The 22,382-nt window shown below is 33.4% G+C and overlaps 1 protein-coding gene across 1 annotated transcript in view; it reads right to left on the bottom strand.

Annotated features, from left to right (window-relative positions):
• The window catches only part of LOC137617624 (KH domain-containing, RNA-binding, signal transduction-associated protein 2-like), a 57,656-nt gene that overhangs the window by 7,070 nt on the left and 28,204 nt on the right, over positions 1–22,382 (bottom strand). The window contains exon 5 of the mRNA XM_068347629.1: positions 5,455–5,528. Within this exon, the coding sequence (XP_068203730.1) occupies positions 5,455–5,528 (74 nt within the window). The remainder of the gene's footprint in view (positions 1–5,454; positions 5,529–22,382) is intronic.

Genomic DNA, 22,382 nt, shown 5'->3' with positions numbered 1-22,382 from the left:
AGCACCATTATGACGTAAGGATATGTAAAAAGAAAGACCACAAAAAAAAGCACCATTATGATGAAGAGTAAAGTCTTGTAAGAATATATGAAAGATCGCAGAAAACATCAACGCCACAACAACAACCAAAAAATGGACAGTAAAACCAGTAAATAGAACAATCAGAGAGGAACAAAGACAGCTAGGGGGCGGAAGGGGGAAAAGAGAAACTGAGCAAAGAATAGGAATTGAAAACAAAAGGGGAAATGGCGTGACAAAGCAAACTACAGTTTACCCTTGTCCATCCCCCTCTTCTATTTTTATTTTTCTTTCCGGAGGAAAAAAATAGATGAAGCCAGGGGTTAGAGTAAGTCTTTCTATAGACAGGTTTAGCCTTTCATGAATAATTCTTAAATAGGAAACTTATCTTTTTCTTTTATTAAAGATTTCTGCGATTTGATTACTTTGACTGTGATACCTGTAGAATACAATAGGTAGATGGCATTCATATTATTAAAAATTTCTGCAATTTGGATTTACTCTGTGATACCTGTAGAATACAATAGATAGATGACATTCATATAAAAAATTTCTGCAATTTGGATTTACTCTGACTGTGATACCTGTAGAATACAGTTGGTAGTTGGCATTCATTCATAGATTACCATTGTAGATGGCATTAATTTGTTAATACTCTTGACGAGAAGCACATTTATTATTATTATGGGTTGAAAACTATTGCAAGGGAGTCCTTTGCGTGAATGTCATCTATACCTTTATTGATATATTCAGTACTTATCAGGTAATTGTTGCAATTTGTTTACTTTTTACTCATGATCTATGTAAATAATATACAGGCGCTCATATTTTGTAAATATGGCCTCTAGAGGTCATGGCATATGAATTTATAATGATGATGTAAGATGTACAATAATTATTATGAGGTACTTTTTCACATGCTTTGCAATAAGATGTAGGTTTGGTTTGTCCATTGTTCTTTTTAATAACTAAAATGACTATAAATACCAGCCATTTTCATGTTTGAGAGTTTGTCTTGTTTATCATTGTGATCATAAACATTTAAAATTGTGGTATAAGGCTATCTATGCGATTAAATCTTTAATTAAATGCTCGTAACTAATAATGATTTCCTTAAAGTTACATTTTAACAATAACATATTTATTACAAATGTAGCTTTAGTACTTTAATCAGTATTCTTAAGCAAGGGCCTTAGTCAGGAAAACATGGCTTCAGATGAAAAGAAAAAAAATTTACTCCCAATTTTTTAATATATTATTATCTCTGGAAATCAGCTCATCTATACATATATTACCATATATTGAAGTATACATATTAATTTTCCTTGTCCTGGAATATATTTTTTGAGGCTTTAGATTATAAAAACAAAATATTTTTTTTTGTCTACTCCTAAATTGATTTTTTATATATAACTGTCTTTTGAAATCGGCATTCATTGAAATATATGTTTTATTTTCCTTGTCTTATATATATTCTAATTTACCTTGTATGTCTGCTAGATTTTGTTATATCTAAACCTCTTATTTCTCCTGTCCGATACAATACAATTATTCCGTTAAAAGTAAAGTATGTTCATTTTTCTTTCCAGTTCCATAGCTGCAGTCAACATGGCCTACATAAGGAGTATTTTCATTTTCTGGAGTTTAGGGTTGGATTAGAAGAGTTAATAATAGACTGAAAAAAAAAGCAAATCTGACTATAAATCAGTTTAGTGAGATCGGTGTTACTATATGGACAAGAGTTATGGTATGGCAATGAAACTATCTCCAATAGATTTGAACACAAAGTCCTCAGAAGGATAGTGGGAGTTAAATGGCACGACAGGATTAGAAATGAAACTACGCGAGATTACTCTAGTGCCATATATTGATGAGATCATGATGAGGGGTAGATGGAGATGGTTTGGGCATGCTCTTCGCCCTACACAAGAGAGGTTTGTTCACCAAACGTTCAGCTGGGCTCCACAAGGCACTAGAAGAGTTAGAAGACCCAGGCCTACGTGGCTGAGTACTTGAACTGCGAAACTGGAGATGATGAATGGAGAAGTAAAAACGCTCAAGATAGAGGTGAAGCAAAATCTAACCATGGCCCTTTGTTTCGATAGGCATGGGAGGAGATAATGCCGGTAGCAAACATTGTTAAACAGATACCTAAATATCCACACTGCTAAGGAGTGCCAATGTAAAACGTATGCAAAATGAATATTGCAAAGTGAAAGATTATAAGCCAAGAGATGTATGATGGTTACCCTGAAGAAGGCAGATTATGCCTGTTAAGTGACCTCACTCAAATATAGAAGATTTCAGGGACGTTAACATGTCTCAAAACTTGAATTTTGTAATTCCAAGCGACTACAAGCTTCAACAACAACGTGAAAAGGAAATTATTGATTTTATGCAAATAGGAGGAATTCAGGAAATCAATTTAAAATACTTTTTTGTTTTTCTAGATGTAGCCAAATCAAGGAATCACTTCTTAAAGAGCAGAAAATAACCTTGAGAAAAAAAGACCAAGATTAGAATAAAATTTAATAGCCACTACATTTTCTTGAGGAAGGAACAAAGAGAATAAAAAATAATGTCTTGGAAAGAAAACTGGTACTGTACAAAGGAAGACTTGCATCCTATCAATGAAACTCGTTACAAAGAAACAAATAATCTTTATTATGTTTCTATAAGCAACGAACAAGGATGACCATTCCAACAAAGAGAAAAACAACAGTGTACAGCTCTGGGAACAAAGCCACTTCAAGGAGGAGTAATGCTCACTACACCCCCAAAAAAGAAAGTGTATCTCTCATGAGAGAACAAGACCAACGTGAAGGGATAAGTCTGAAGATGAAAAGCCTTTACGAATGAAATTATACAGGGTGAATCAGGTTGGGAAGAGAAAAAGGAGAGAAGAGACTCTAAGGGAGGTAAAACACATAGAGAACACTTTGTACTTAAGGCGTAAACTCCAAGCATAACTTTATTCTATTTTTTTTTTTTGGGGGGGGGGGTTCTTTTCTACTCAAGACTTCTAATAAAACTGTTTTGATATGTCGATATATCGTGATATATTTTGATAAATTAACTGAGTGTTTGGAGGGTTTTTAACCTAAGAATGAACATAACTTTCTCCTCTTCTACTTAAGACTTCTAAAACTTTTGATGTGGCGATATTTCGTAAAATATTTTGATAATTAACTGGGTGATTGATTTTTTTTCCCCAAGAATGAACATAACTATCTCTTCTTTTGGAATAGTAACTATCTCTTCTTTTGGAATAGTTTCTACTTAAGACTTCTGAAACTGTTCTGATATTTTGTAAAATACTTTTAAAAAATTAACGGGGTTGATTTTTTACCAAGGATGAACAATCTTCTACCCAAGACTCAGTCTTTTTAATAGGTTTTGAACAATCTTTTTTTTTTTTTTTACCAAAGACTCCAGTCTTTTTAATAGGTTTTCTAAGACCGTTCTGGTAATGTTGGTACTTGGTATGATATTTTGATAAATTAATTGGATAATATTTTTACCGCTACAGGCAAGAACAGAGTCAATGAAACAAACGTTCGAAGAGAACACTACAAGAAATAGAAAAATGACCATTTACCAAAAAAAGAAAGATCTTACATGATTAAAATTTAATAATATTAATTACCTTAGGCAGAAAAAAAGTCTGATTGGTAAGAGAAGCTTAAACGATTAATACAAAAGGCACGACATGAGTAAGATCAGCAGAGAGAGAGAGAGAGAGAGCTAAATACGATAAGGAGATAACTAAAGGAGAATACAAAAAGAGCAGGAGAAAGCAAATAATATTGAAAAAGGGACTAGGAGTAAAGAGAGAGAGAGAGTGCCATTACAGTCACCAAATTAAGAGAAGTCTAACGCTTTCTCTTTAGCCGAGAAGAACCACAATTGGGCGATATATTTGACTCTCTTAAGGATAAGAAAAAGAGAGGAAGTTGCAACAGGTGAAGACGAGACAGGAGGATGGGTCTCAAAATATTTGGATTAAAGATATGAATAAAAAAAACGTTGAATGGGAGAGGGAAATTGTGGCAGCAAATGTTATGTTGAAGACGTTGACGTAAATCTTTATAGTTTATTCATGAAAGATCTATTTTCTTGTAACTTTTAAATTTTAATTTTTCATTACTTTTCTAGTAGTTTTCCTTTTATTACTGGGTTTATTTCCTGTCGGAGCCCTTGGGCTTATAGCATCCTGGTCTTCCAACTAGGATTGTAGCTTAGACAATAAGTAAGAAAAGGAATTGATAATAGAGTTGAAAATCCACCAGGAAAAGATATAATGAATCAAAATAAAAAAAAAAGATGAAATAATAGATAAAGGGAGATGGCAAAAGATGAAGAGATAACATAAATTTGGTAAAATATTCCCTGGGTGACAAAATAAAGTGCAAGGTGATAACAGACAAGTAAAATATAAATATCTCGTTTGTTTTGAGCTTTGTTTACCTTCATTAACATAGACATTTTTTTTTTCAATAAAATTGTTTTATAATTTCCTATAAAAATAAGATTGTATGTAAACCTAAAATATTAGGTGTCTTTGTTTGACTAATGTGGCAAAAATTGAAATATTTACGAAAATTAAATTTCTGATTTTCTATAGCCTTTCATTATCAAAGCCTTCAACAAATTTATGTAACATCCCAAATAAATAAATTTATCTAAACATTAAATTAACTTATCAAATTTACTTTAAATTATATTTACTTACTAAATTTACTCAACAAATTCTGAACTTTACAGGTAAGAAATGGAAGACCCTTTTTTTTCCAATATGTAAGAAAACGATCGCTCTTTAGAGTATTTTTTATAGACTTATTATAGATAACTAAAAAAAATTTTTTTACCTCTATGAATCTCATAGATAAAATAAATGGATAAACAATATGGACACATCTAGATAAGTTTATGTATGGTGCCTTACAGAAGTCCCTCTTGGTCCTATATAAAATTTCTTAGGACTATGAAATAAAACTTAACCCTTTTACCCCCAACGCTATTTGGAACTTTCCAACCTTAACCACCAGGCTTTTTTTTATTTCAAGCACATTTTGCAATATATTTTTTTTTCAAATTGCTCTAACAGCCTTAATTTTCGTCATAGAGAGGTCAGGTTGGTCTCATTCTTTTGGAAAATGCCTGAAGTATCTCACAAGGTTATCGGAAATATGCAAAAAAAAAATGTAAAAGAAAAGTTTTATGCAAGGACGTACCAGTACGTCCTTGGGGGTAAAGGGATGAGTTTTGTGAAACGTACCAGTACGTCCATTGAGGGCAAAATTGTTAAAAAGAAAAAAAAATTGTAACGAATAAGGCCAAAAAGCTCAAATCATGTAATAAAACTAAAGGAACGAAAAAATCAAAATGTATATAAAAGTCATGAACCTGCCAAAAAAAAAAAGGTCGTGAACTTACCATTGACCATTGATGTGGGGTCATACTCTGTTTGTAGGTTGGCTACTTCAGCGTAATCCTCATACAAGGGCATACTGTAATGTATAATTTATTCATTAATCAAAATGTATAATTTATTCCTTAACCAAATTTTATAATATATTCCTTAATAAAAATGTATAATTTAGTCATTAACCAAAATATAAATATTACCTACAATGTATAATTTATTCATTAACCAAAATTATAATCTATTCTTTAATCAAAATGTGTAATTTATTCTTTTACTAAAATGTATAGTTTATTCATTAACTAAAATACACAATTTAATCATTAACAAAAACTTATAATTTATTCATTAACCAAAATGTATGGTTTGTTCATTAACCAAAATGTATAACTTATTAATTAACTAAAATGTATAATTTATTAATTAACTAAAATGTATAATTTATTAATTAACTAAAATGTATAATTTATTAAATACCAAAATGTATAATTTATTAACAAATTATTTTAAATAATTGAATCAACCATTTTTTCATTTTAATTAACATTTGTAATTAATGGTTTAAAAAAAAAATAAAACTTCAAAATCATCTTTAAGTATTATTGTATTAAAAATACATTGAGCAAAGTACCTACAGTAAATTGAAAATATCTTAAATACAATTTTTTCCAAATTATCCAAATAAACAACTATATATTATGATTAATGATTCCACATTTTCTTTTCAAATTCAAATAAAAAACTATATAATTAAGGATTATTTCACTTTGCTTTGATTTTATACTTGATTAATATTTAATATGATTTTATACTTGATTAATATTTAATATATCATTCATAATAATTAATACTTATGTCAATACTCCAGCATGCTTCCAATAATAAATTCTCAAAAGTCACTACCATGCAAATATGTGCCATAATATTGTTGCTAAATTCACTTTTAAAGAATCAATACATAATTTATGTACAAAAGTTAAACCTAAAGGAAATTTAAGTTTATATAGATATAAACCTTTCATTCCTGAAAATCGTTAGATTATGAGCTGATGATTATATTGAAAGAGAGATATGAAATTTAATATAAAATTGAAGTTTGAAGAGAAGAATAGAAAGGAATGAGAGGAGTCACCATCATTTTCACAATCATTAGCATCTCATCATCACAAATAAACTCGAGAGGAACCACTCGGGACAATTTTAAGCTGAAAACCGGTTCTTTCTTAAGCTTAAGATGCCAGAAGAGTACTTGGTAAGCTTGAGAGATCCCAAATCCTTGAGATACTTCAAACATTATTCCACTGAAGCTGACGATTCCATAATGGACATTACTTAAGCTTGGGATCCCTAGTCAGCTTAATATTCCAAGATGAAAGCAAGCTCAGCATTCCTTTCTTTAAGCTCAAGCTTAAGATCATATTTTAGTTTACGACCCCAATCTTCAAGCTTAGGCCTACAATCCTACTTTCATCAAAGACTCTACTTAGCTTTATAATCCAAAAGGAATTAAAGAGATTCACAAAGCTTGAATAAGCTTCATCATGTCCTCCCACACCATATTTACAAATTAAATGTTTTTAAAGTATCAAGAAGCGAGCTTAGGAAAGCATTAACCTCACAAGACAGTGAGGTCATTTGACCTCAGCATACTGGACAGAACTACACTTTTTTACACCATGACACCCAAATTGACCTGACACGAAGAAGACTTCATAGTTGATCTATGACCAAAACATGAACGAACCGGAGCCTTATTATTATTATTATTATTATTATTATTATTATTATCACAAGCTAAGCTACAACCCTACTTGGAAAGGCTTGATGCTGTAAGCCCAAGGGCTCCAACAGGAAAAAGTAGCCCAGTGAGAAAAGGAAACAATAAATAAATACACTAAAAGAGAAGTATTGAAAAATTAAAATGAAATATCTTAAAAAAACAGTAACAACATTAAAACAGATCTTTTATATATAAACTACATGAACTTAAAACAACTAGAGGAAGAGAAATACGATAGAATAGCGTGCCTGGGTGTAGCCTCAAGCAAGAGAACTCTAGGCCTACCCAAAAGAGTGGAAGACAATGGTACAGAGGCTGAGACATTACCCAAAAGCAACTTGATTTATTACTGAAAAATCCTCTTATTTTTTGAAGTTTTCGTTTTTAGTAAAACTATAAAAATGAGAAGTAAAACAATGCAAAATTGATAAAATAAACAGATTATCTAGATAATGTGTGAAGAAAGGAGACAGAAGAGAAGGTAGAAAGTTCCGTAATCTATAGATTCCTTATTTCATTTTAGCTATAACGTAAAATGTCGAAAAAACACCATCAGCAAATATGAAGACCTGGTGTTACGAACCTACTCTCCGAATCCCTTTCTTCGTGAAGCCAGTCTGATCCACATCACCTATTTTATATATACTAACATAATTCAAGATTGATTCTGCTTACCAACTCCCAATTACCTTTCTAACTTTCTTCAAAAATGCGAATTTGCTTTCCACCTCCATATTTCATATAATCTTCCTTCTTTTAAGAGGCGAATTTCCTTCCAAATTCGTTTTTATATAAGTCTGCTTTCCAACTCCTACTTTATCTCTCTCTCTCTCTCTCTCTCTCTCTCTCTCTCTCTCTCTCTCTCTCTCTCTCTCTATATATATATATATATATATATATATATATATATATATATATATATATATATATATATATATATAATCTCCCTTTCTTCAAAAGGCGACTCGGTCGTTTCTTATTTTAGTTCGAGCCTCTTTTTATTCATAATTGATTCTAAACAGAATAATCCTCAAGGATCCTTCAATTAAATTTACGGAGCCGACATCGATAAAAAAAAAAAAAAAACAAGCCAAAAGTAAGTCACGATTATCAAAGACTGATAGCCAGCCGGTATCTGACGTATGGATAGCATTGGTTAATCTATTACAAGTAGATTAATATAGATTAGAAACAAGATTACATTAGCATACCTATGATTTGTATACGCGTGTGATGCATGGGATTTTGAAGCTAGTAGAATTAAATGGACAGCTAGTTTAGTTTAGTTCCGGTTTCAAAAGGTACATAGAAAACGGACCGTTTGGTTTCGGCTTAATACAGCACATAGAAAACGGAGTTCCGATTTATCTTATTCTACCACACACTGTCACACTTATATTTAAATAAATTACTTCGCGAAAACACTACAAGAATTGTCTTGCAACAAGATTGAAATGAAGAACGAAATTATATTATGGAAGGAAAATAGAATAAGCGAAGAGGAGGGAAAACCGAGAGAAGAAATAGCAGAGGAATTGTAGGATAAATACAGAAAAGGAGAAAGGATAGGGTGGAAAGGTATAGAAAGAAAAAGTAAATGTAAGTAATGAAGAACATGAGAGAAAGAGGGTGATCAATGAAAGGTATTACATGGAATGAAAGAGGAAGAGAAGAAATAGCGAAGGAAGAGAAGGAGGAGGGAAGGAGAAAAAGAGAATGTACTTATATCAGAAGAAACACTGCATAGATTGGGTAAGACAGGGGAAGAATGTAAACTTAAAAACTCATACGTAAGGAGATAATTAAAGTTGACAGATATCTATCTCTCTCTCTCTCTCTCTCTCTCTCTCTCTCTCTCTCTCTCTCTCTCTCTCTCTAAATTTGTCTACAGAAGCAAGTGTCCTTCTATTATGCAGATGGACATCATAACTTCCTTAATTATGTAAGTTTAATTTTCTGCTCCTAACTGGAACAATGTCCTTTTGTCTGTCCTACATGAATATCAGAGAGAGAGAGAGAGAGAGAGAGAGAGAGAGAGAGAGAGAGAGAGAGAGAGAGAGAGAGGTTAAGCTATTTAAAAGCATTAGAGTACAGAACTATTGAGTAATATATTCCAGAGAGAGAGAGAGAGAGAGAGAGAGAGAGAGAGAGAGAGAGAGAGAGAGAAATGAGATATTTAAAAGCATTAGAGTACAGAACTATTGAGTAATATATTCCAGAGAGAGGAGAGAGAGAGAGAGAGAGAGAGAGAGAGAGAGAGAGAGAGAGAGAGAGAGAGAAAAAAGAGCTATTTAAAAGCATTAAAGTACAGAACTATTGAGTAATATACTCCAGAGAGAGAGAGAGAGAGAGAGAGAGAGAGAGAGAGAGAGAGAGAGAGAGAGAGAGAGAGAGAATAAGGAAAAGGAGAGTTAAAGAGGTAAGTGGAAGAAGTGGAATAAAGAAAAAGGATAAAAGGGAATTGGTAGAATAGAATGCTAAAAGGTAGAGGAGAATGCAATAACTAAATGCTATTAGTTTTAAGTAAATAGTCTTCTAATAGCCAGTTCACCTTCAAGTCAGTCTCTCTCTCTCTCTCTCTCTCTCTCTCTCTCTCTCTCTCTCTCTCTCTCTCTCAGGAAGCCGCAAACTACATCACTTTGTAGAAAGGAACAAGAAAGGGATGTAATACGAAATAGAGAGAGAGAGAGAGAGAGAGAGAGAGAGAGAGAGAGAGAGAGAGAGAGAGAGAGAGAAGGGAAACTAAAAACAGTATAAATAGGATGAGGAGATAACGAAAGAAGATAAAAAGCAAGAATAAGCAAATGAGGTTGAAGAAGAGACCGGAATGAGAGAGAGAGAGAGAGAGAGAGAGAGAGAGAGAGAGAGAAAACTGCGTTATTGTTATTCACTTAAGGTAATGGGGCTGGTGAGGCCCACTGGACCTCCCCAACCCCCCAGTAGGAACATCAGCATTTGCAATCACTGTAAGTGCCACACCACTTCCTTTTAAAGCTCTATAATTCGAAAGCTCTATAATTTTTGAGCTCTATAATTTCAAAGCTCCATAATTTTAAGGCTCCACAATTTTTAAGCTCTATAATTTTACAGCTCTATAATTTTTAAGCTCTATAATTTTAAAGCTCTATGATTTTCAAGCTCTATAATTTTTTAAACTCTATAATTTCAAAGCTCTGTAATTTTTAGCTCTATGATTTTAAAGCTCTATAATTTTAAAGCTCTATAATTTCAAAGCGCTGTAATTTTTTAGCTCTATAATTTCAAAGCACTATAATTTTAAAGCTCTATAGTTTTAAAGCCTATAATTTTTAAGCTCTATATAGCTCTATGATTTTTAAGTTCTATAATTTTAAAGCTCTATAATTCTAAAGCTCTATATTTTTAAGCTCTATATTTTTAAGCTCTATAATTTTAAAGCTCTATAATTTTAAAGCTCTAACGCTTCTAGGAAGGTCTTACATTCTAAAGTTCTTCGAACACCTTGAAATTCTAACACTCTAAAGCTCTAGCACCTCTATGAAGCTCTAACATTCTAAAGCTCTAACACCATAAATCTCTAACGTTCTAAAGCTCTATTGTTCCTAAAAGATTTTATTTTGATGATCATTTCTCTTGTAGTTTATTCATTTCCATGTTTCCTTTCCTCACTGGGCTATTTTTCCCTGTTGGAGCCCTTGGGACTATATCAGCTTGCTTTTCCAGCTAGGGTTGTAGCTTTTCTTTTAATAAAAAAATAATAACATGAATATTTCTCTCTCTCGATACACATTTTCACTGACAATTCGATTTCCAAAAGCTAAAAGTTCCCAAGACCACCCTCGTTCACATAACTGTTCAACCTCATCTCCGAATGTCTTGTTCGTATAAGCATTTCAATTCACTTTAGTTCCCATTGCTTTGTTCACACGATCGTTCCTGTTACTATGGCTGATGTAACGAGTCTCTTAGGTCGTTAGTATTTATTGTAAAAAGGAATTTAATGCGTTTCGACAGTTTTTCTACAGATTACAAAATGGGAAATTACATGAAAAACAATTACGAAATGGACATGTAAATGTGACTACCTACATTGCATAATATGATTCAATAAGTTTCTTAATTATGAATGCAATAAATATATGCATTCTCTTAAGAACATACACAACTATGAACATCTTGATAAATATCAAACATATACATGTACGTGTAATATTTTTATAAATAATTGTTTACGCACGAAAAAAAAAGACGAGAGAAAGAAAAAAATAGCAGACACAAACCAAATAAGAAAATAAAAATAAATACACATGTATTTAAAACACACGCACCGATAATACACAAAGAAAAACACCGTGGAAGCGAAAGCAACTAACCCATGCCATGCTGTTTACAATAACAAGAATTTCACCAATAGGAGTTTAATGAAAACCAGTTCACTCAAAATAATATTTTAACATTCTGCAATGCTCTTTTTAACTTGCAACACCAATGGATTCCTCTGCAATAGAAACAAGATTGAACTCTTGTGAATAAGCTTTCTTTAATGAGAAGGGCCAAGGAAAAAGCAGCCTTGAAGTATTAATAACATTAGGTTCAAACGTAAAGGAAAATATGAAAGCTTATTCTAAACCTAAAGGAAAATATAAAATTCTACTTTAAACCTAAAGAAAAATATGGAGGCCTATTCTAAACCTAAGGGAAAATATGAAAAACTAGGTTAAACTTAAAGAAAAATTTGAAAGCATATTCGAAACCTAAATGAAAATATCAAAGCCTATTCTAATCCTAAAGGAAAATATAAAAGCCTAGTGTAAACCTAAAGGAAAATATGAAAGCATGGGCTAATCCTAAAGAAAAATATGAAAGGCTATTCTAAACCTAAAGGAAAATATGAAAGCCTATTCTAAACCTAAAGGAAAATATGGAAGCTTAGTTTAAACCTAAAGAAAAATATGAAAGTCTCTTCTAAACCTAAGGAGAAATTTTGAAAGATTAGCCTAAGCATGAAAGAAAATTTGAAAGCCTTGTATAATTCTAAAGGAAAATATAAAAGTTTAGTTTAAACCTAAAGGAAAATATGGAAGCCAAGCCAAGGAAAATATGACAGCTTAGTTTAAACCTAAAGGAAAATAAGAAAGCCCAGTGTAAACCCAAAGAAAAATATGAAAACTTAGTCTAAACCTAATGGAAAATATAAAAACTTACTGTAAATCTCAAGAAAAATATGAAAGCCTAGTCTAAACCTAAAGGAAAATATGAAAGCCTAGTCTAAACCTAAAGGAAAATATGAAAGCCTAGTCTAAACCTAATGGAAAATATAAAAACTTACTGTAAATCTCAAGAAAAATATGAAAGCCTAGTCTAAACCTAAAGGAAAATATGAAAGCCTAGTCTAAACCTAAAGGAAAATATGAAAGCCTAGTCTAAACCAAAAGGAATATTTAAAAGCTAATCTATGTCTAAAGGAAAACATAAAAGCCTAGTCTAAACCTAAAGGGAAATTTTGAAAGCCCGGTCTAAGACTACAGGAAAATATGAAAGCCTAGTCTAAACCTAAAGGGAAATTTTGAATGGCCGGTCTAAGACTACAAGAAAATATGAAAGTCTAGGTCAAGCCTAAGGGAAAACCAGGGAAAATCTTGTCCATACATTAAGAAAAATATGGAAAATCTAGTTCAAACCTTAAGGAAAAAATCTTGACAAGAAACAAAAAGTACAAACCAAATGGAAAATATGAATACGTATTCACAGCCTAAAGGAAATTATGAACATCTGGTCTAAACTTAAAGGAAAATTGGGAAAAAGTAGTCCAACCTTTGACATAAAATGGAGTCCTAGGTCAAACTCTAGGGTCACTGTCAAATCTAATCCAAGTATTAGGCCTATCCCGAGAAAAAGCCTAAACACTGAGTAGGGGAACATAATGAAATTAGTGAAAAAACTGTTTATAGAAGAAAATAAAAGGAAAGATGTTTATAAAATCAGAGAAAAAAGATAAAACAAGAGATTTTGGGGAAGGAAAGGTTAATTGGGGGGAAAATGAGGGAAAATTTGAGGAATTAAAGATTTAAAAAGTTAAATAGTGGAATAAAAGGAATCTGGAGAGAGAAGAAAGCCATGATTGGGTGATTTTACCGCAACAAAAGTCATGAAGACGTTGATGGTGTCAATGACATATCACAAACGATTTTAGCTTCCAATTTTTCGTCTGTATATATAGTACAGTAGCTAGAACTAACTAGAGAGAGAGAGAGAGACTTAAATATCTGCTTTTGGATAACTACCCTTCCACCCCCCCCCCTCTCTCTCTCTCTCTCTCTCTCTCTCTCTCTCTCTCTCTCTCTCTCTCTCTCTCTCTCTCTCTGTTATTATGGAACTAATATGCTTACTTGCAAACTTTAAACTTGGCACTCTTTCTGTCGTACTGGAGAGGCTACACCTTTCCGAATAAATGTCTGTAATATTTCAACCATAAACTCACTCTCTCTCTCTCTCTCTCTCTCTCTCTCTCTCTCTCTCTCTCTCTCTCTCTCTCTCTCTCTCTCTCTCTCTCTCTCTCTCAGCAGCGTACATCCCACCTTTTTCTGGTGTGGAAAAGTAATTGAACGGGCTGCTGAAAAATTCCAGCATTTACGACGCAGCGAAGAGTGGCCCTCGCCATTACGTTGGGTTTTCAGGGTGTCAACCAGGGCTTTGCAATGTTTCTTTATGTCCAGGTTAGGAAGGAAGGAAGGAAGGGGAGAGGGGAGGAGAGAGAGAGTTCAGGAAGAGGGAGAGAGTTCCGGCAAAGGCAGGGGTGTTTGGAAGAGGGAGGAGAAGAAAGAATCAGGTAGACATCTCGAGAAAAAAAAAGAGGGAAATATGGAATTGGTATTTCTGGAAGGGAAAGAGGAGATAGGAAGTCGCTGATACAGGGGAACACAGAGGGACGAGCCAGGTGTCACTAGATAAATGGACCAGCAGTTTAAAGAAAGGACAAGTAGAACAAGATAAAAAAAGTATCAGGTAAGTATCAAAGACAGTACCCGTTTAAAATGGCAAGTGGGATAAGTGGAAAACAATATATTGCGGCCAAAGTCTCCAATTCCTTGAACAAGACAAGAGCTGGGTATGGAGAAGGGATAAAGTGCCCTAAAGAGGATTTAATAGCAGACAAGGGAAGATTGATGACGATGGCGAAGGTCGACCACAGACCACAGGCTAAACTAAGAATAATGTGGATGCAAAGTAAAATGGATGGCATAAAATAAGAACAAAAAAACAAATACTTTAAAGACAAGAAGCAGGTAAAATGTAAAGAGAGGAAATGACCTTATACAGTTTATAGATCAAGAGGAAAAACTATAGGAAACTAGGTCATTATACAAGTGGGGAAATAAGATATGGGCCTTCTTCCTAAATTTCTAGAGGGTGGCGTCAAAAAAGTACACTTTTCGACTTCACAGATCTTGCGGATGCGTCTGATACCTTCTTTGTCTACCTAACGCTAGTACCTATTCATAGTTAGGTCAGAATTGTACCTAGACTTAAATGCGAACCCTATACCCTACAGATGGATATAATGTGCAACAGAGAGGGGTAAAACTGTTAGTATAAAGTAAATAAAATAATAATCTATAAAGAACAAGGAATGAATGGAAAGACAGAGGTCCAGTTACAAAAGGTCGAGACTTCAAGAAAATTCGTGGTGTTGCCAAACTTTCTTGGCCAAATCGTCTCTTCATGGGAAAAGGTGATAGTCTGGTAGATGTGGCAACTTGCAACGGTGTTGCCACATCTTCCCGCATAGCATGCAACATTGCATTAAAGACTGAAGCGCCTGATGGGAAATGTGGCAACTTGCATCGACATTGCCACATTTTCCCGCATAGCATGCGACATTGCGTTAAAGACTGAAGCAACAGATGAGAATGTGGCAACTTCCAACGGTGTTGCCACATCTACCCGCATAGCATGCGACATTGCATTAAAGACTGAAGCGCTAGATAGGAAATATGGCACCGCTACTAAATCATACCTTTGTAACAAGGCTATAGTCCACACTTTAAAAGTATGTAAAATTGAGACAAAATAGAGCATAATTGAGACTATAAACGAACGAATGGAGAAAGGTGACATGACTGAAATGGTTTACTTAAATTAATAGCAATAGAGATAAAGAAATTAATGTAATTACAGACACGCAATTGAATGCATGGAAACAATATGCAAATGAAATGACTACACTACATGTATTAGATGCCAAACAAGAGTATCACATCTACAATTTCTACAAGCCTACACTATAGTAACTACAAATTTAAGGTAGCATTTAAAACTAAGGAAAGTTTACATTAAGAGAAAAATGAGGTATGGAGGATTAATTTATGAAAATAAAATGGGACAACAGAAATTGGAATTAGAAATAGAGAGATGATACAGATATTTTCCCATTTTGCTAAATGCCTCATTCTTATTCTGTGATCATGTGTGAGAGAAGCTACAGAATTGTTACAGATGGTTTCAAATGATTGGAGCCAAGATCTACATCTACTGAAGGTTTTAGAGCTTTCAAATATGCAGCCCCAAGACTATACAACAAGCTCCCATTAGACATCAGAAAGACTTGTTTTATAGTCTTGAGTAGTGCCATAGCCTCTGTACCATGGTCTTCCACTGTCTTGGGGAAGAGTTCTCTTGCTCGAGGGTACACTCAGGCACACTAATCTATCTTATTTCTCTTTCTCTTGTTCTTTGGAAGTTTCTAAAGCTTATATATGAAAGATCTATTTCAATGTTGTCACTGTTCTTTAAATATTTCATTTTAATTGTTCATTACTTCTTTTGTTGTTTATTTCTTGGTTTCTTTTCCTCACTGGGATATTTTTCCCAGTCGGACCCCCTAAGCTTACAGCATCTGGCTTTTTCAAGTAAGGTTGTAGCTTAGCTACTATTATTATTAATAATAATGTTAATAATAATAATGATAATAATAATAATAATAATAATAATAATAATAATAATAATAATAATATAAAGGATTTTAAGAACTGAAGACTTTCATAGTTTCAAAGTGCCTCGATTTTGTAAATTTGACAATAAATTTGTAGGCCTTGTAAGGACAGAGCTCCTCTGTGTGATAGGACCAGAAAAACAGCCCTTAAAGTAAGTTTATGCCCCCTCCTGAATTCACAGTTGACGTAAGGAAGGATGTGAAAGTGAGTGAGTGTTGTTTATTGATATTCAATGTATCGTCAACAACAGTAATTTCTCGTTTTTATTTCTATTTCCGAGAATAATGCAAAGGTCATGAGTGAATCTCTCTCTGTGCCTCGGGTTCCCGTGATATTTTCTGCTTTGTGCCGAGTTCAACATTCTGTGAATATTGTTGTGTTGGCACTTAAAGAGGAGAGAGAATTGTGGTGTATATTTCAACTTCAGATTTCATAGCTGTACATATTCTAGAAAATTTGTCTAAGTTGAATTATTAATCAAGAAACTACATTTTTTTTTTCTTTTTTGATGGATATAATAATGTACATTCGAGTTAAAGAGATTTAGAGCGTACTTTCGTTCAATATCCTTTCTGAGTGGGGATACCTTAACATGGTGAAAAGGTTTATATATCGCCATGATCAGCAAAAAAAGAGGAGAGAATTGTGGTGTATATTTCAACTTCAGATTTCATAGCTGGGAGGAACGTAGAGAGTAGAGGTCCCCCTTTTGTTTTGTTTCATTTGTTGATGTCGGCTACCCCCCAAAATTGGGGGAAGTGCCTTGGTATATGTATGTATGATCAGCAAAGCTGTATTAGACAGGACCACTCATATTCGGTTGGTTTACTGTGAGCTGTAAGATGAAAAATCTCCCACCATCACATTTCCCCAGTGGCCAGCATGTTGATGAAAACTGGCCAAACTACAGACATGGCAGAACACGTATCTGAGGCCTTTGTCCTGCAGTGGAGTAGAAACTTCTGTTGTTGTTGTAAGCACAATAATGAGTTCAACGTATAGTGATTAATCATGAGGAATTCTGTGTTACTTTTTTACAATTTTAATTGTATATTCTCCGTTCTCAGCCGTATTTCAGTAAAATACAGCCGACCGTAATTTTTTCTTACTATACTTTGTTATTATTTTTTACGGGTTGGTGACCTTAATATCACTTCTTTACGTAGACATATCCTTTTTCTTTTTTTTTTAAACGGTATATGCCTGGCAACATTTATTCCAAGATTTTCACCGGTTTTTTAAAAGCAAATTTTTACCAGCGTACTTGTATTGCAGTGCGAATGTCTTCAGATAATGTCTTCAGATAATCTTTTTTATTTTAATTCATTTCACATACAATCTTGTCATTTATCACGAAGTTTGTACATGTTTACTCATAAAGGAGTCCTCCTTTGCTCCTTCATCACAAAGAAGACTCCTTTCTCACAACTTTTTATCCCCCAAGGATTCCCCAAGTTCCATGGAGACATAAGCAGAGACACAAGAGCCAGGGGAGGAGAGAGAGACTGCAGCTCTTTACTCTCTAGACAAAGCCATTTTTCGAAACTTCTTGACTCTCCGGAGAGAAACATTACCTACTTTTTAAAAGTCCTCGTATTTATGTTTATTTTATAAAAGGTAATTATATATGTCATGTATGTCATAGGCCTGTGTGAATGCTAAGTGCTTTTATGTTTAATTAAATTCATTAAAAAGAGAGAATTTTATTCCAAGAAAAGGGATATTACTATTATTATTATCATCATTATTATTATTATTATTATTATTATTATTATTATTATTACTAGATAAACTACAGCACTAGTTGTTAAAGCAGGATGATATAAGCCCAAAGGCTCCAAGGAAAAATAGCCCAGTGAGGAAAGGAAATAAGGGAATAAATAAACTAAAAGAGAAGTAGTGAACAATATGAAATATTCTAAAAACAGTAACAACATTAAAACAGATCTTCCATAAACAAACTACAAAAAGAAACTTATGTCAGCAATTGCAAAGCCAAATAAGTAAAAAAAAATCTAAAATTACATAATCTACAGATTTCTAAAACATAAATTAATACATGGTTAATAAAGCAGTATGTTAATTACATATTACGTTGAAATAGAATAAAAAAATATCACTACAAAAATAAAGACATTTTGGCTAACTAAACCTACACCTACAGCAATCGTTAGATAAATTTGTGCTTAAACGTGATTATGAGAAATGTAGTTTAGCGTAGAAGAAATACAAAGATAATATGATTAGGGAAATTAAGACAACGAAAAGATGGAACAGACCAATGAAAAAATAGACAAGACAAGACACAGACGAAGTAAAGAGATCAAAGTAAATAAGATATATATATATATATATATATATATATATATATATATATATATATATATATATATATATATATATATTGATATATACAGTATATACTGTATATATATATATATATATATATATATATATATATATATATATATATATATATATATATATATATATATGTGTGTGTGTGTGTGTGTGTGTGTGTGTGTGTGTGTGTTCTTATGGATAAAAAAGTGTATATAAGTAGAATGAAAAACGTAAACGAAAATAAAAGTAAAAATTTAGATTTGCTTTCAAAGGAAGTCCATATTTTATCAAGTATTTTATAATTTTTTTTTTTAGAAACACTTAAGAGTATATCAATGATTTTAAAGACGAAATGTCTTTAAAATCATTGATATGTTACCCAATGCCGATAGCATAACACTCCTAAGGTCTGTGTCATACACAGAGGAACACGGATATGTTCTGGAACGTGTTTCCGACATGTTCAGGAACATGTTACAGACATGTTCAGTTGAGGAACACGTTACAGACATGTTGAGGAGTATGTTACAGACATGTTCAGGAACACGTTTCAGAGACGTTCACGAACACGTAACCTATAGGATAGATTAAAACTAGCAATGAACTAATAGTGGAGTCACAAACATTATAACAATAATTCCAAATTACATTGGGAAAAATTAGTAAAGCTACGTCGTCTACATAATGTCTATCCTGGTCTAAACAATATATCTCTTTCATGTCCTTATATATTTTTTCATATCTAAAGTAGTCTTATTTAAGTCAAGAAGCCAGTGCCTCAAAATGTATTATTATACTGATAAGATATGTCTACTCTATGTCTACAGTATCTATAAACAATCAAATACAAGTCTATAGAATATGTCTATTTCCTTTTACAGTGTGTACATTGTCAAATTATGTTTATAGGCTATCATTAATTCATATGTACAGTGTACAGTGCTTATTTAAAGGTTTAAAGTCCGTTCATGAATGGCAGAGGCAAGGGACAAGGACATTGCCCTATCTAGCAGGACAATGCCCTAGAGATTGATCACATATCTATATATGATCAGGGCCCAAGCCCCCTCTCCATCCAAGATAGGAAGAAGGAGGCCCAGGCAATGGCTGTTGATGACTCAGCAGATAGAACTATAGTCTCCCGCAAAACCCACACCCTTAGCTCACATGGATGGTAAGGTTGCCGCAACCAAAGGAAATAACGAGTCTGAGTGGGACTCGAACCCCATTCCGGCGTTCACCAGTCAGGGACGTTACCACATGGGCCACCACAGTCTATGTATCTACACAATTACTACATAATTACCTTTATAAATTACCTAAATCATATTCTTCTACGTATAAAGACTGTAGAGATTCTACAGGCCTACAAAACACATCTCCAAATGAGGCCCTTCTACAGGACACGAGCTCCGTATATCTACAGGAACTTTCATCCCAGAGGGGTAGCCTACAGACACCTTATCGTACAGACAACACCGACATCAAGATAGAATAAAAATAGATTAGGACAGAACACGAAACAAACTTGGATTAGTTATGCCAATAAAATAGCCATCAATCATCATCAAACCACGATGAAGAAAAAAATCATTCTATGATGATTGACCATCAATCATCATTACTTAAATATCCATCCATCAACATTGTCCAAAATTCTTTCACCTCTAACCTTTACAGAGAGAGAGAGAGAGAGAGAGAGAGAGAGAGAGAGAGAGAGAGAGAGAGCCTTACCTCACACAACAAAAGAATATACTTGAGAGAGAGAGAGAGAGAGAGAGAGAGAGAGAGAGAGAGAGAGAGAGAGAGAGAGAGAGAGAGATCTTCTATAATAAGAGAAATAACGAATTGAAATACTCTACCTAAAAGAGGAAGAAAAAAGACAGAACCGAATTGATAGAATTCACCTACGAAAGAGAGAGAGAGAGAGAGAGAGAGAGAGAGAGAGAGAGAGAGAGAGAGAGAGAGAGAGAGAGAGAGAGAGAGAATCTTCTATAAAAGAGAAATAACGAATTGAAATACTCTACCTAAAAGAGGAAGAACAAGACAGAACCGAATTGATAGAATTCACCTACGAGAGAGAGAGAGAGAGAGAGAGAGAGAGAGAGAGAGAGAGAGAGAGAGAGAGAGACTCACCCCACAGTTAAGCTGTACCCCGTGTACTGTTCAGGAGGCAGGTAGGGTGTAGATGTAATGGTGGACGGAGTTATGGTTGGTGGTGCTGGAGCGGCCGAAGGTGGAGGCAGCATTAAAGGCTCGCCATTGGGATCCCTGCCCTTGCTTAGTAGATCCAAGGCAGTCCTGTGAGGGCGTTTGGTAGGGGGGGGGGGGGGGGGAAGGGGAGAGGAAAGGGGATGCATATTTACATTAATTGGTGAATCAAAACATCTTTGGATTGTGATGGAATTCGTATAGTATGATTTTTTTAAATTTTTTAAATTTTTGGTCATTTAGGGGGCACATTGAGAAAAATCAGGACCTCTGTGTTGGCATTACTTAGTTATCAGGGAAATAAAACATTGTCAAATACCACAAATATACTGACTTCTCTAAAAATCTACTGACTGACTTCACTACAAATATAATGACTAGCACAGACTTTGCTACAAATCTACTGACTGGCACAGACTTCTGAAAGCAGTCAATGTTGAGTGCAAGAATCTGGTGATTGGCACTGTGCTGAAAATTGCAATTCATATTGTATAGTATTTCTATTTGGCAGTTTGCTGTGCAAATGTTACATGGCAAGTGCCTCCAGATGCCATTATCTGACACTGCATATTGATAAAAACAATTCAATAGCCTCTGATCTGCCATTGACTCTGACACAAACTTTGAGCAGAGGCTTTGCTTGGGTTACTGATGACAACTCGAGAATTGATCAACTTACAGTTTTTTTTAAGTGTCACTTAAATCTGCCATTTTATACCAAAATTATACATAAAATGTATGTCACCCAAGAGTTTAAATTGGGAAAATAGATCTTTACTGTGTATAGAATGACTATTAATGATATATATCTACTGTATTTCACTGTATTTCGGGAAAGAATGACTATCAATAAATTATCTACCGTATTTCACTGTATTTCATAGAGTATAACAATAGTTTTAGAGCGAAAATTACTGTACATTACTGTATAGAACTTGCAAATATTCATTGATCCTCTAATTACGTTAATGTACAATTCTTATGGGAAAATATAGCTTTAATTATTACAGAGTATTAAACCAACATTACCCTATTTTATATTACCAAATTATGTTTTTTTAATTCTACATACAATCACAAAATATAAAATAATGCATTCTGATATATTTTAGTAAATTATCTTTCATGAATGTAATTTATCTACTGCATTTCTTTCCCTATGTTTCTTTTATTGGTCTAGGAGTGGACAGTAACACATATGGCCATTTTGAACTTTCATTTGTTCTTTTTTTTAGGGGGGGGCGTCAAATTCTGATGCAGTTGTTTAAAGCCAGTCTCTAATATTAATAATAATAATAATACAAAGTGGTCCTTATTTTTCCTAATACCAGATCCAGATATTTTGATCCACCAATATTTTAGTGGGATTAGGCTAAAAAAGGCAGTGGATGTATTTTGAAAAAAATATATATTTCCTCAAACGTCAGCACAATTCTTTTTAACAAGGAAAAAAATTGGAGATTATTTCTTTTTAGTTTTCAAAGAAAGAAAATAAATTTAGGTATTTTGGGATGAAAAGGAGACTAGATGAATCACTATTTTTTTTTTTGAGTGAAGGACTCAAAAGAAGGACTCAAAATATCAAAAGAAGTAGGTCATTCATAAATGAGTCATTAATTGTGTCAACCTCGTT

The sequence above is a fragment of the Palaemon carinicauda genome, chromosome 23, assembly GCF_036898095.1.
Source record: "Palaemon carinicauda isolate YSFRI2023 chromosome 23, ASM3689809v2, whole genome shotgun sequence".
Classification (NCBI taxonomy): Eukaryota; Metazoa; Arthropoda; class Malacostraca; order Decapoda; family Palaemonidae; genus Palaemon; species Palaemon carinicauda.
Note: the sequence above shows the minus strand (reverse complement) of the source record. Positions and strands in the feature narration are given on the sequence as shown.